General features: G+C 41.2%; 1 protein-coding gene across 1 annotated transcript; it reads right to left on the bottom strand.

The window, feature by feature from the left end:
* Window positions 1–330: 330 nt before the first annotated feature.
* On the bottom strand, window positions 331–6,370 carry LOC306702235 (neuronal acetylcholine receptor subunit non-alpha-3-like; the record flags this gene model as incomplete). Its single annotated transcript, XM_079167797.1, has 6 exons — window positions 331–495; window positions 607–1,519; window positions 1,844–1,953; window positions 2,459–2,503; window positions 4,594–4,745; window positions 6,313–6,370. The coding sequence occupies 6 exons, from the start codon at window positions 6,368–6,370 to the stop codon at window positions 331–333; spliced, it is 1,443 nt and encodes a 480-aa protein (XP_079023923.1).
* Between the last annotated feature and the right edge of the window lie 9,678 nt (window positions 6,371–16,048).

Raw genomic sequence — 16,048 nt, 5'->3', positions numbered from 1 at the left:
CGAATGTGTTGAATTTCAATTTGTATGACTTTGGCTGAAAAGCAATACAGGTTGCATTCATTTTCACAAAGATTGTCTTATCTCTCTAAAAGCAAAGCATTATATTATCATAATAATTTGAAATGTGGTATAATGTGCATAACAAGTACACATACAATGACTTAACGACATAGAGAACATTTTACACAGTGCATCTCTAGAGAAGTCAGAGAGTCAAAGTAATCTCTTACAAAACACCTGAAGTGGACTTCCTCTTGCTCAGTGGTAACAAATGCATTTGTAGATTCTTGAAGGTTGATCGTCAGTTGCCTGTGAAAGTGGTGTTATTGTCTAGTTTGAAGGTGAACCCTCACTTGCAATTGGAGTAGGGATTTTAAAAAACAGGTACAGAGCCGGAGTGAAGATGAGGACAGTGCCCAGTATTGAGACGGTGAGAAACACCCACAGGAAGATCCTGTCTAGCACCTGAGCCACAAACTTCCAGTCTTGTACCACCTAGAAAATAAGAGGAAATGTGAGATGGTATGACCGAAACAACTATAAACATTGAGCCCTTACAGCCATTCTAATGATTAGTTCAATCTTTCCTGATCAAGTTAAACCCACCTCGCGGATGAAGTGCTCCTTGCGGATATGTCTGCTGATGTAGCGCACTGAGTAGACGGCCTTGTCCAACATGGTCGCCCAGGCCTCGTCCTCCTTCCCCTCAGAAGTTGTCGTCTGGGCTCCGCTCTTTGCCCTCTGGCCTCCTTTCCGACCTCCAGAGCGGGGCTTCAGCTCTGGGCTTTCAGGAGCCAGCTCTGGGTAGTGGTAGCGGTCGATGTGCCCACGCATGCAGAGCAACCTCGGCAGCTTCTGAAGGAAGAGATTCCGAACCCACGGCGACATGGGGTGGTAGGTGGCTGAGGAGCGGTGGTGCACGTTGATGACAAAGACAGTGACGATGATTGAGAGTGTGACAAAGATCATGATGAACAGCAAGTACTCTCCGATGAGCGGGATCACCTTGGAGGAGGAGGGAATGATTTCTTCTATGACCAGGAGGAACACAGTGAGCGACACAAGCACAGAGGTGGAGAGTGACAGCTTCTCCCCTTCGTCCGAGGGAAGGTAAAACACCAGGACGGTCAGAAAGGACAAACCCAAACAAGGGAAGATGAGGAAAAGTGTGTAGAACAACGGCAGCCTCTTCAGAATGAAGGAATATGTGAGGAAGGGGTACGAATACATGTCATCCTTCCGGTTCCCTCTGGCTCCAGTGGCATTTAGGATCTGCCACTCCCCGTTATCGAAGAAGTCCTTCCGATCTACCTGGTTGTCTCTCAGGACCAGGTCCACCATGTTGCCATCATATGTCCAGGAGCCAAATTTCATGGTGCAATTCTGGCGGTCAAAAGGGAAGAAGGTGACGTCCATAGTGCAGGCGGATTTGTAACTAGCAGGTGGCGTCCAGGTGATGACGCCGTTGAACTTGACAATGGCTTTGGTCATCAGGGAGCCCTCGAACCGCCCATCAGCACTGAAGGAACGAGGAACAAGAAGCTTTTTACACATTTTTTGTGGTTTCATTTTCTTTTTTTACTATTTGTTCCTGAAAATTACTTAATTTAGTGAATGAAATTAGCACTTTTGATCATAACTCAATATTACATAACTGTTATTTTAGTGTGTAAGATTGCAGCTAATATGGGAGTATTGAAATGTGGTTATATCTTGAAAATTAGATTCTACATATCAGTAGATTCACTTTTTGTTGCTGCACTTTTCATACAGTGTGTCTTAGTTATTTAAGCTTCACATGAAGGTAACGGTCAATCAGTTTGCCACATTAAAGCTGTCTTACTTCTCATAGAGGACGATGTCTGGGAGCCAAATATTTTCAGAGGGGACTCTGATGGAAGTGATTCCTCCGTATTTGTCGGGATTCCATCGCAGCTTGTAATCGGTCCACTCCTGGTCAACAAAAACACAGGACACAGGATGCAGTATGGTTAGTCCTCCACTAAACAATACTGAGTTTTAGTTTGCATTTATAGGCAAAAAATATTTCATAGGGCTTGTTTCGAGGGAAATGCAACTCCTTTTTAATTTGTTTGTTTTTACAAAGAAAAGTCAACGCCTCTTAGCCAACAGAACATGCTGTTCTGTCAAGCTAATGCAATTTAATAACACTTAAATACAAAAAGTATTTCCTGTGTTATACATCCAAAAGTATTTATATTTCTCAGACAGAACAGAAACAGTGTTGGTCATGAAGAGTGCTGAACTCAGTTTACAAAATGTAGACTTTAAAATACACGAGCTAATATCAATCAATATCAATACTATCATGTTCCTTCTTATAAAGCTATTGCAGTGTGTAGAACTATTCATGTGTCATCTCCTTGACCTTTGTGTATACGAATGGTAAGATTAATAGAAAGTATTTCGTCTCAGTTGGTTTGTATCTCTTGCTCACCTGCCACAGCCAAACATTGGTTGTCATGAGCTGATTCTTCTCATCCTAAAACAGACAAAGACAACAATAATATTAAAAAAAAATGGAAAAATACCCCTGCAGCAAGATAACATAGTATAAGTTAATCTAAATCAATATCAGTTATGTTCACATGAATATGTGTATCCCTTCAAATAAAAAGTAAGAAAACCTCCTGCATGTTTTGGGGTTGTATCTAATGTCTGATCTGGGTGCTTCCATCGCGACATTAGATTTGATTAGTTGACAATATGAGAAGCTTGTTTGAAAGTAAACGAATCATCCGTTTCCCCTGCCATGACATCAGACAGAATCTCATTTACCTGTCTCTGCCACTTCCTTAGTAAACAAGCAAAAGAAACATAAAACCGGAGGTGGGTGCAGTGAACCCTGAAGCTGAAGCAATATAAATGCAGTCGGAGTGTAAATAGATGAAGACAGGAATAGAGACATGAGAGTGGTTAACACAGGCTTATTTCCACATCACTGGAGGTGAGCTTGAAAAAACAGGGGGAAGACTGTGAGCAATAGACTTGAGAGAAGTAAACAGCAGAGAGATACACAAAGATGCAGCTGTTCAAAGTTGTATCCAGACCAGGCCACAGCTGTCAGACTGAGTTGAATGGCTTCGTGATCACATAGAGCAGAGGTGAACCGTAATCTAATACAGAGTCATGTACAGTAGCAGCCCAGAGACGCTCAGGGGACGGACATAGGGTAGTGTAGCGGAGCTGCTGTGTCTCTGGTTAGCCCTCTTTACTGCTCTCTTTCCCAAAATTCAACAGATCATTCACCTACATATTTCTTCTCTGCAGTGCTATAGGGGTGCTTTGTTTAATTCATCACTGATTGTCTTTGCCCAGCGCGTATGTTAGGTGAAAGGATGAAGAGCTAAATTTAAACTGGTTGAGATTAATATTTTAAACCGGGAACAGCGGCTCCTCCATTAGAGTCCTCCATTTTCTCCTCTTGGACACCTAAACCATCTGAGCCTATCACAGCCAGCCTCTGAAATATTAAAGGAACACTCCGGAGACAGAGACTGTGTGGTTGTAGATATGAAGAGTGTTCCAGATCTATTTCAGGACCACAGAAAGCTCCACACTGTCAAGCTGCCAGTGGCCTGTTTGGTTTCAGCACCACAGACAGCGACACAGCTCGGCACGCGAGAACCAACCGCATCTAACTCTGGTTCTCAGTGGGAAAGAAGCCTTTGTTCTTTTTGATATATTTCTATGTGTCATTCTATTCTTTTGATGGATGAACCTGGAATGTTTTTGTTGTTGTCAACTCCAAATACTTTGTGGCTTCACCACCATGTCTTTGGCTCTCAGTCCCACGCCCACTGAGTTCTAACGATGACATGAATCTTAAATTAACTGCTTACTATATATACACAAATAGTAAGTAATATCTGACAGCTGGACAGTTTATGTGGGATTTACTCCAAATAAACTAGTGTGCATGATCATGGTAATAAAGGACATTTTCACCCACTGATTAACTTATGTCTTTAACTATTTTGAGACAATAATGGAGCTCTATGGCACATAGAAAAAGCTATATCAGGCTTTGACTCCACCGATAATACTGACTCGTAGGATTTATTCATTGTTGGTTTTGGTCTTTTCATTTGATTTGTTGCCAATAATAAAAATATGGAGTAAGCCCAGACTCATCCTTTAACATCTGTATCATGATGAGGTTAAATATGCGGTTCAAAATAAGGTGTTTGTTTTTCGACAAAGTGTTGAGTTTAACCCCTTAACTTAAAAATATGTCTCCCAAATAGATTCAAAACTAGAAGGAAAATATGCCCATGCTATGCTGTATGTCACAATTATATTCAACATCTAGTCACTGAAGTTGTAACGTGCCTATGTTGAGCAAAAATAAAATATATACATTTCTATGTGATTGACCTGTTTACTCTAAAAAACCTACTGTACTATAGGAGCGGGACTTGCTTTTAAACAAAAAAATGTAAACTTTGAGGGTTTTGTGGGAACTCAATGTGTGCTTGTAGTTTATATCCACTAGTGGGATCCAAACTACAAATCTTGTCATGAAAGCAGAAGTGCATGGATATGTGCTTGTGACTGCAGCTGTGTTCTCACCACATCAACCAGCTGGGAGATCTTGAGTCCGAAGCGCACCCTAACAGTGTCGTTGACGTGCTGGATGGGCCTGACCCAGCGCTGGTAGCCTTGGAAAAGGTTCCTCAGGAGGGCGTCCTCCATCTCCGCCAAGGACACAAACTCATTCGGAGCTTGAACAAAGAGGAGGAATGTGGACTAAAAACTGTTCATGAATTAACAAATGCTTTGTGTTAATTGGTGAATAAAGTAGAATGGATTTGAGTAAAGCTTTCTCACAGAGAAAAAACAAACAAACAAAAGAAAGACAACATCTCTACTTCTACCGTCATTTGAGTGGAGAGTATTGTAATATAGACAATTTCAACTAACTTCTAGTCGCTGTTGTCGAGGAACTTTTTCATGTTTTTTTTTAAACATAAGAGTGATGCTAATGTCTTTTAAGTAGGTCAACGGTACAGTTTGAGAGTTAACTACAACTGGCTTGGCAGCAGCACCTTGACATTCAAACACTTTGAATTTCTTCTTCCTCATTCCTCTCTTCCGCATATACGTTGAAAGTATGTTTCAGCACAGTAACCCTGCTTAAACTGAGATGTTGTCAACACTGTACACTGTGTTAAGTAAATCCTCAAATGTGCTCCTGTATGTGAATCACATAACACAAGGAGAACAAAATTAGCAAACAAAGGTGTATTGAACAAGCTGTTTCCCTACCCATCCAAATAAATGCAATTTGCTGGACAATTCCCCCCACAGCAATCATAACTGTCTAGTTGTGTATGGTCAGGTATTGGAAATATGTCGCACTATAAGGGAGAATTAAATTATGCAACTCTGCACGGTGTCACAAATGGAGGGGGAGGGGTTAGAGACAATATAAGTCAGCACATCAGTCAGCCTGAGGCAATATAATGTCTCTGGAGGGACAGATACAGTGATGTTGACAAGAGGCAACTATATATAATGTCAGACACCAGGGACGTCAAGTGCAAAAGCTGATGCGTGTGGTGAGGAGGAGTGTGGACCTGCGGCGTGTTTCTCTCCTCTGGCTTCACATCTGTCCGTCTTTACCTGACTGGACCCATACAAGTATCCACAAAGCAAACATAACACCACAAAATCAAAGAGTATTTTAGTTCTACTGTATCACCTCTGTCTGTGTTTTCAAGGACTCAGTGAGAGGTGCAGAGAGCTGCACGCTGACATCCGACACCTGTGTTCCTGTCTGTCTGATGAACAATCAGCTTCAGCACAACTGAGCCAGGTCTTTGTTCTTGAACTGAAAAGCTGATAAATCTCAGTGGAAATAACTCTGATAAAAAAAAAAAATGTGTTCCAAATATTTCTGCTTGACTAGTGGCATCATGATGAAAAAAAATCCCCAAATGAGAAGAAAGGGAGGAAATAGTCTACAAAATAAAACGGGGGAGAAACGGGGAAAGTAGCATAATTAACACGGATTCTGTAACAAACTGCTGTAAAGCACCAACCTACCTTTGGGTATAAGCAATGAGTGAAATTTGCATGTTTATCATACATGAATGTTACACCACATGGTCCGTCTCTCCAAACATTTGCATGTTTATCAGACATGAATGTTACACCACATGGTCCGTCTCTCCAAACATTTGCATGTTTATCAGACATGAATGTTACACCACATGGTCCGTCTCTCCCAACATTAACGATGCTAGTGTATTCCCCCCCCCCAAAAAAACCGCATTAGAGTTTCCTTACCGGGGATGTCGGCGAGGGACAGCGGGCAGAGGAGGAGGAGGAGGACCGTCAACTTCATGATGCTGTCCTCACGGTCCGACCGAGCGCTCCCACAGCCTCCTGTTACTATCGGCTGTTCAGCTGGAGAGGAGGACTACAGTGCACACACCGAGGTGGCGCAGGCACCGAGGTTTCCCGTCAGTTGTGATCAACACCATGAGGACAAAAATAAAACCTCCCTCTACTATAGTTTCACAGGGAGCGGGGACCCGGTTTGAGGGTGCATGTGGCCGCTGTACGTACACTGTAACTCCGGTCGAGGCGTTACGGGGAGCGGCGGTCAGCAGAGCGGCTCTCTGGAGGAGGAGGAGGAGGAGGAGGAGGAGGAGGAGGGGGAGGAGGCGAGAGTGGGACGGATGCCTGGGTGGGGCTTAGGCGTGGAGTTTAAAAGCCGATCGGAATCGTAAAGCACGTTTTATCTTGTATCTCTGTGGGGTTGATGTTCTGCTTGTGGCTTGTTATGGTATAATATGCATAACAACATTATAATAAACCTGATCGGGACCATGAAAGGAAACTTTAGGTTGTGCAGTATATTTTATAAAGTGTACATTTCACTTAAGTCTTGGAGGAACTTGCCCTCGTATAATGACTGATGCATCAAGTATAGAATTGGGATGTGATGTCATTGTAGCAGCGTGTGACAAAGGCTGGATGTCATGATACTTAATGACGACTACCTTATTCCGTGTAGAGGGCTGTATGTCCCCCACTAATAAAGTAATAGCCCACATTCTAACTGGCAGATCAGCTGCGTATTTAATGTCACCGTCACTGCTCCTCCACTGGAGAGCGCTAATAGGAACACTACAGGACATCATGCTAGAGGACATGACGGGAGAGCACTTTTCTGACATTTAAAGATTCCCTCCAGCTACAATTGAATCTGTGATTTTGAAAAAAAGACTATTTTAATATTCCAATTGGTATCAGGTGCATGGTTTATGTGAATTACTTTACCATGTTATGAATCATGACATTCGTGAAACAGGACTACTTTGACAAGAATCATATTTGCTGTTACTGATTGTGGCCTATATGTGATACTGTATTGTCCTCTACCTGACAACATGTCAAACTATTTTTTTTCAGCGTAATTTTCTCCATGACACACATCAAACAAAAGTCGGATTATTTCATGCAAGTTGCTTTATGGATATAGATCTACTAAACACACAAGTACTCAGATGATTCAGTACAAAATAAATAATGTCAGAACTGGCCATGGAAAAAGTCAGTCAAACAGTAAATGCTGATCTACTTCACTCAAACATTTAGCCTAACATGAATGTAAAACACCATTCACCTTTTACATGCCCATAGAACCAGCTCAACAGCACACACCCATGCATTTCTTTGTCTGCGTACATGCTTGTATCACACCTATAGACATGAGCAAAATGTGAGAGGGTAGTGAGAGCTGAGAGCACAGACTCATGGGAACATCACCAAAGACCAGAGCGTATCTATTTGTGAGGTGTTGTTGTCAGTGCAGCAGGTTGAGCGACCAAATGCTTCATCACAATCATGTAACACTTTTTTCATTCCTATCGTTCTAGTCTTTTTTTCCTTATTTATGACACGAGCGACACTGTAGCTAGCACTCGAAACGGTCTAATTCACACACAAAGAAAGAGAAAGATAAAGAGAACAGGAAAAAGAGCACTGAGAGCAACGTAAACTCATTTACATCCCCCACACAAATCACATAAATCACACTTCTGATGAAGAACTGTAACTGTGCAACCAACTGAATTCTAAGTAAATGCAGCAAATGTTTAGTTGAAGTGAGAAACAAGTCGTTGATAGAAATAGATACTGTTTAGTGTATATGAGCTTGGCAGCTTTCTGTATTCAATAAAAGAAAAAAAAACGGTTTGGTTTTAGCAATCAACCAAGCAAACACACACCTGTTCAAAGAGGCACAACATACGCAGCAAACACACACACTGAGGAGGAAAATCAGTAATAGTGTGGATGTTTTTCCAGGTTCAGGATCATGGCTTGTAGACCTTCCTCCTTCCATTTGCATGTCACATGAACATGCCAAAACATATAACCTGATGTTTGGCGAGTGTCATTAATAACTAATGCTTTCCACAAGATTTCTACAACAAAGGATTCTGCTGTAACAAAGTATGTGAAGAGCAGTCGTCACATACTTGCCATTGGATGTATCTTTACTCAGTTTTAGTAGCTTAAAGCAATGAAGAACTTAATTTGAAACCCTGACAAGAAGCAATTTCCGGGTCAATAGTTTTGCTCCATATCAGTTCCAGCCAAAACTGTTGATACACAAGTTTTAAAATACAGGCAGAAACCTGTGCAACTGATATCTTAAAACCTGACAAATAAAAGCACAACCTCTGCATGGCTAGATTTTGTGACTTGGTTGAAATGACAGTAAGGTATGTGGGAATGAATGCAGGCTAGTTCCTCACAAGTACAGTAAGGTAAACATTTAACACAACATATAGACGCACAGACTCCAACACACACTCACACACACATTATGCATATATTTTGAAGTTAACTAGGCATGAAGCACACTTTTTTTTAGTATTTTATTATTCGCTCTCTGAATGTCACACACTCTCTCTCTCTCCTCCTCTGTGGGGTGAAGTGACGGGGATAACGGGAGGCTGATTATCACAACGAAATTATCCTGATTTTCTGCTCCACTTGGAGCTGTGGGGTGGGCAGCTGCTGCCTCTGAGATCGTCCCCTCCGCCTCTAATCATTCGGAAACATAAATTCTCGCGGGCTGGAAACCTGCCGGTCCCTTCCCAGATGACTGTGGGCAGCTGCACGGTGTGTGTGTGTGTGTGTGTCAGAGAGAGAGAGAGAGAGAGAGAGAGAGAGAGAGAGAGAAGACAGAACAGAAAAGGAGAATACATTTTCTACATCTGTGTGTGTGTGTGTGTGTGTGTGTGTGTGTGTGTGTGTGTGTGTTGCAACCAATAGAGCTTGTTTGTGTTTGTGTGTGAGTGTTGTTTTTGTTTTCTCAGCTGGTTGTTGAGCTCATAATTAAAGTCTGCATAATTTACTTGATTCAGAAAAATGTGATAAATGAGACGAAACACAACAGCCATGTCTCTCAAGGCCTGTGGTTTTAATCTTAATCGGTTTGTTATTTTCAGGATTAAAAAATGTTGATGAAGGCAGGAAAGGCATTCTACAAGGGGAATGAAATCTCACACAAGCTTCAAAGAGAAACACAAAGTCAGCGGTCTCAAACATGCTAATACTATTAGCCCACTAAAGCTACCACCAGCACTTTGTGGGGAAACCCTGATAACCTTGTAAGCTTTGGTTCATCGATGGAAGCCAAAGCAGCTTTCAGAGGATGCAAACTTTTTCTAAATTAATCAAACTTTTAAGTGATCTGATGTTAAAATCCCTCACATCAATAATGCAAGAGTTCAGTTATTTTATATTTTAGTCATCATGAAATACCAAAGAACTGCAGAGCAAAATAGATGGAAAGATTCTGGCCAGATGGGAGGGGAAATGTCCCTGGGGATTTTGTCAAAACTCACAAAAGAGAGAAGAAAATGGAAAAAAAAACGGGAAAGTGGGGGACAGGAGAAAATGACTACTCAGCATGAGACCAGTGCATTCTGGGATGTATGACTTTCAGTGTCAAATCAAACGTTAATCTTAAGAGAGTTCAATGTCAGTTACAGCTGGTTAGCAGCAAACTGAGCTTCCTCATTCAGCAGACACTCACACACAATATATGTATTGACCTCTAACACGATGCGCCTCACTCTGATTTTGCTTTTGTCTTCATCTGACTGACGCAATGACGAGAAAAGGCCACTGATGGTTTGAAACAGCATGTCTGTGTGTGTGTGTGTGTGTGTGTGTGTGTGTGTGTGTGTGTGTGTGTGTGTGTGTCTGTGTGTGTGTCTGTGTGTTAGCAGTGTGACAAATCAGATTTCACTTGAGTCTTTGAAGATATTTTAAACAAAAAATAATTAACTCAAACTATGAAATCAGTTATTTTCCCCTTTAGGGTATAAAATATACAAATATAGTGTTATCAAGTATAACAGTTTTTTTTTTAAATGGCGGGTCATGATGGTGATCTTCTCACTTCTGGTGCCTCCATGAGGTGGACAGTTTTGATTTTGAATGAAATACTCTGCAAATGGTGGATCTGATTCCCACTGGCTCTTTTTATCTCCTGCCTTTCGAGCGTCATCCTGAGGGTGAATGTTTTGTTCAGGGTGAAAGTTCAGCCACTAATGGACATTGTCTCTTGCACAATCATCAGGGGAAGTTTAGCTTTGTCCAATACTTTGGTTTATGACCAAATACCTAAAGATCTTTTGATATGTAGTTTGGTTCTAATTAGGAAATATTGACACTGCCAAACATCAGCATGTTAACATTATCATTGAGACCATATTGTTGACCTTAACATTTAGGTCAAAGCGCCTCACAAATAGAGCTCGAGTGACAGAATCTCTTAAATGTAGAAATATTTCAGCACCGTTTTTTTATAAACGGTGCCTAAACTGAAAAATAAACAACTGCATATCCCTGTTAGGCTAAAAAAGCAAATGTCGTCTTGACTTAATTGATTGGTCCAATCATTTTCAAATACTAATTTTAATCAACATGACGCTCAACAATCAAGACTTCTGACAGCTCTCAGTGTTAATGTACATAGTGTAATTATAGCCTCTGGCATCTGATGTACATGAGCTGTGAATGAACCCTGTGGGAGACATAATTGATTGAATGTTGCAAATATTATACCATCCATTGTTGTATAACGGATATTGTATACAGCTTGTGCACTCCCATTGTGTGCAACTGTGTGTGTGTGTGTGTGTGTGTGTGTGTGTCTATTTGTCAGTACACTTTAGTCCAGAGTCAGTTGGGAGAGAGAAAATTAACTCTGGCACACCAAAGACTTTGCCATCAGATGTGAGTCAGCTGTGCTTTGTGTGCATGTCTCATCTGTATTTCTACACATATGCATGAGTGTCTTTATGGATGTGTGTGTGTGTGTCTGTGCGTGTGCTTGCGTGACGTGAAAGCATGACTGTCCACCTGTGTTGGTTAATGCGTAAATATGTATTTGTGTAAATCTGCATTTACATATTTCCATCTGTGTTTGGTTTATCGGCCTGCAACCAGCATTCTTTGTATTTGTGAGTGTGTCTGCCTGTCTGTGTGTGTGTGCGCTGCTATGTATATGTGTCTGTAGACATGTATGCATATGTGCTCCAGTGATGTGATAACTGCCCAGGGCTTTGCACCCTGGGGTGTCAACAAGGAGGACGACTGGGTTTGCGCTGTCTGTCTCTGTGTGTCAGTGCCCATGAGGAGTTCACAGTGCTTGCTGTCCCCGAAGAAATCAGTTTCCATTTCTCATCTCGAGTAACAGAAATGTTGCCTCTGGACAAGACGGACGGATAATGAGGCACCTTCTGTCACGCACCTACATATGCAGTGTGTCACACTCACATACAGCCTCGGCGACGCCTTCAGAAAAGTCTTGACTGCACTGAGCTCTTGGTAGAAGATTTCACGTTGTATTTACATCGTCACACCCGATTCCCAACCTGTTCCTAACATCCAATGTGAAGAGCAAATGCATCGTTGAATGACACCAAATTGGAACAGCAAATGCAACAGAAAATCAAAAATCAGTCCAACTGCTGTTCATCATGAGGTTCAGAAGACAAAACAATGACGTCACGGTTCAATGACGGTTCATGCCGAGCCTGAATTTGTTTCCTCATCCAAATTGCTGTGTTTGTTCTTTCCAACAGCTTTCACATTAACCTTGAATCTTTGCTTTTTCCTTCACCAAATCATACTAAGGTCCAACAGGCTTTAAATGTCCACCAGTTTACCCAGCATCTAGGGAATCTGAAAGAAAATATATTGTCGAATTAGTACATTACTTTTTTATTTCATACATTTTAATTTGAAAATGCCGCTAGAAGTATAATATATTTAGCTACAGTATATTTTGGTGGAACTGATGCATCATACTGTACTGAGAAAATGGATGGACAGCGGAGGAGTTGATTATATGTCTGGAGAGGTTTGAGAATAGTCTTCAGACATTTTGTTGACATTATTACTGACTTGTTTTTTTCATGCCAAAAACAAAAAGGTATCTATTTGAAATGACTTGACATCATGCTGCTCACAACTATATACCTTTTCCGCCCTTCATCCATTTAATATATTTTGCATGGAGCATGACCGTGCAATATTCAAGCAATTTTCGGAGGACCTAGAGACCATCAGCTTAAATAAAAGCTTAAACGTTTCAGGAAATAAGTTTAAGCAGATGTGTGAAACTGTAATATTATAAAGATTTTACAGGGTTTTTGATTTAACAAATGTCTCTCTGGTGATTTTATTGAGTGTGTGTGCGCACATGAGTTTTTGACAGGGGATTTCCAGCAGATTAGTGCCCGGAGCACATTGGACAACACCTGATTATCGAGAGAACCTCTGCTATACAGCACCATGGATCCTGAGGGTCTGTGTAACTCTGTAGTCACACATTAAAAATTAGATTTTACTACTAAATAGATTACTTTTTGTTTTGTTTTATAATACATTTTTGAGAGACTTAATTTCAGAGATAAAGTTAAAGGATAGTTCAACATTTTGGGAAATATGCTTATTCGCTATCATGAGAAGGTTGATAGCTCTCTCTAAGACCAGCAGCCGGTTAGCTTAGCTTAGCATAAATTACTATGAGGTTGATGGACATCCGGCAAAGACACAATACTGTAAAAGTACAAGATTACAAGGTTACATGGTTTTTTGTTTGTTATTATTATTTCTTCCTCCTGTTGTATTTTAAATTGACCTTACATCGCACATATAACAAACGCTGCTGAATGCCACTATGTCACTGTGAGCAATATAACCACAACCCACACAGAGTGAACACTATGCAGCTATTTTAGGGTGATAAAGAGTGGCAGTGTTTCCCTTGTTTGTTTTTTTATCAACAGATTTAAGGTGAAAAAAGAATAATCATATGCATTTCCGTCAACCTCTCCTGTTAAAACAATACAGGTCATGCAAATATGGCAAAAATAAGAAAATAACATGCACCAGAGAAATGCATATTGCTCCTCTAATTATCAAGGTACAGCATATATTTATTTAAAAGATAACGTTATTAGTTTGCTCTAAAACCCACCAAAAAGTGCCAGAAGCATTTTCTGTTGTTCCACCAAAATGCTCTTTTCAAATTCCAAGACAATGTTTCTTCATCTATGAATATTCATCTAAGAGTAAAATTAGATGCCTGCTCTTTGAGAGCATGTGTGAGTGTGTGTTGCAGTGTTCTACTTCAGGAAGCAACCATTTATGTGTATGAGAGGACCCCGTATGTGTGTGTGTGTTCAGAAGGCTCCGATTGGAATGAATTATTTAGAGGAGAGTCTCTTTTACTTATCCGCGGTCGACTGCCCGTCGGCACATACCGTTCTGCTCTTGACGACACGAGAGACTACCCTAATTCACTATCCACCCTTCTGCAGTATGCCCCCATGTCACCCTCCAACCGCACCCAAACCTTTCCCAGCATGCACCAGTGGTCCACTGGAGAATTCCCCTCATTGTAGCCTTGCTTCTTGGTAGACAGGGTCCGCAAAACTACTGAAGAAAGACAGCAGGAGATGGGCAAGAATAAGCTGTTTTATTTCAAACACAAGGTGTTTTAAAAATTGCAATAACACAAAAAAAATATGTAAAACAAGTGAGGCATATGTAACAAGTCTTTCATTTTTTTTTCAAAAAGTTTGATCACAAAAAGCAAAGGAAATTAGATCCTACAGACACATGCGCTGTGACAAGTCCGTCATCCAGGAGTCCTACTATCCAGGAGCCGGATGCTAACAGTCATCGTCAACAGTGAAGACTCATGTAAAATATTCATAGATGTGGCCGGCTTAATAATGTATTATGCCTCAGTTTAGCACCCAGAGCTTTGCTGTGCTCTGCTTTGCTCTGACTGCCTCACAGTACTTGGAGTCCAATCATTCAAGAAAGATGTACAGCTTTAAAAATGGCAAGGTCACTCTGTTACATATTCAGATTAAAATGGCTGAAGCTCTCTAGTAGCAGCTGATTGGTGTGTCTATCTCAAACTACTGTATAAGTGGCATCCAGAAATGTCTTAGTTTGGGAGGATTGGGAGCGTTGGTGTGGATCCGATTTAAAAAATAAAGCAGTAGTGAAAAAATAACATCATCTGGCTTGTTAACTATTTCATTTCCTGTTAAAAGTTTGAAGGGCAGCCCAATAAGTTGGTGGAGCGCCAGTGAGGAGAATTGTATGCATCACACACAAATACTGTCCAAATATAGCTGGAGTAGCTGGTTCTTTGGCTGATCTCTTCATTCTCTGGCAGCCAGACACTGATGTGACCCTGTCAAGCAGCAGACTGAGACTGATGGGATACTATGTGTGGCTGTAGTAACACTGCTGCTGCTGCTTTTCTATATTTATAACTCATCCATCCCATAATCCCCATGTAGTTATATCCATGTTGCTGAGTGCACATATGAACTTCCATGCACACTCACTATCTCTCTCTCGCTCTCTCGCTCTCTCTCTCTCTCTCCCTGTTTCCTTTGCTTACTTCCGCAGGTGACTTGTGTCTTCTTCCTCTTCCCCTTTTGAACACACACACAAACAGAAATGTGCACACGCTCATTCAGTACTCGCTAGTGAGGATTAAGTGTGAGTGGTAGTTGAGAGCCACAGGGTGGACCAAATGAAAGCAGTCATACGCCCCTTTGGCTGGAGGGGGAAAGGACTGTGTTTTCACCACCCTGAACTTTCAGAGTTTGTGTAGGTGTGTGTGTGTGTGTGTGTGTGTGTGTGTGTGTGTGTGTGTGTGTGTGTGTGTGAGTGTCAGAGCTGACAGGCACATTCAGTTTCACCCGTGACCTTTGATAGAGAGAAGGAAAGAGGGATAAGTCAGAGGAAGAGGGGAGCTTCAAAGGAAAAATGCTTTGCTGTGCTTTTGCTTCGGAGACGCAGTTTTGGCCACTTTCCTCAACGGTATCATCAGTATGTGTGACTGTGTGTCAAACGCTTTCCTCAAGAAGCACACAGCAAACTATACAGCTCACCCTGAACCCGCTGGGAGAAAAATACATTTTGTAAATTTGTTTTCAATAATAGTTATTGAACAAATCCAACAATGTGTGGTTGTAATATCCAAAACTATAATTCATATTTTTTTAAGTCTGTTTTATATGTGAAAGAGGAGAGATGACAGCCGACAAAGATGTCATTCATTTGCCCTTTGGTGAGATTGGGCTGGATGTACGGGGGCTAAATGAGCGTTGTAGGTTAAAGGCACTGCAAATTAGGAAAATTGATGCGCATGGTTCAGATATGCAGCGCTTGTTGTTGCTTTTTGTGGATTCTAAAGTTATCTCTTCAGATGGGCAACAAAAAGCAGCAAATGTTGCTGGCCAGAGACAAGCTGGGGACATTGTGGTCCATGGTCGGCATCTTAACCCAAAGGATAGATAAATAAATAGAGCCTATTCTTTATTTACATATGGGTGCTGCAAGTTTTGTCTTTTTCTTATATACATAGTTAGACATTCCTCCTATCCTCTGATCTTGTGCACTTCTCCTCAACATCTAACTCTTTGGTCTGTCACTGACCAGCGGCTACAAACTCAAT

This window comes from Pholis gunnellus, assembly GCF_910591455.1.
Source record: "Pholis gunnellus genome assembly, chromosome: 10".
Classification (NCBI taxonomy): Eukaryota; Metazoa; Chordata; class Actinopteri; order Perciformes; family Pholidae; genus Pholis; species Pholis gunnellus.
The sequence above is the reverse complement of the archived record's forward strand: the minus strand, read 5'-3'. Positions and strand labels throughout refer to the sequence as shown.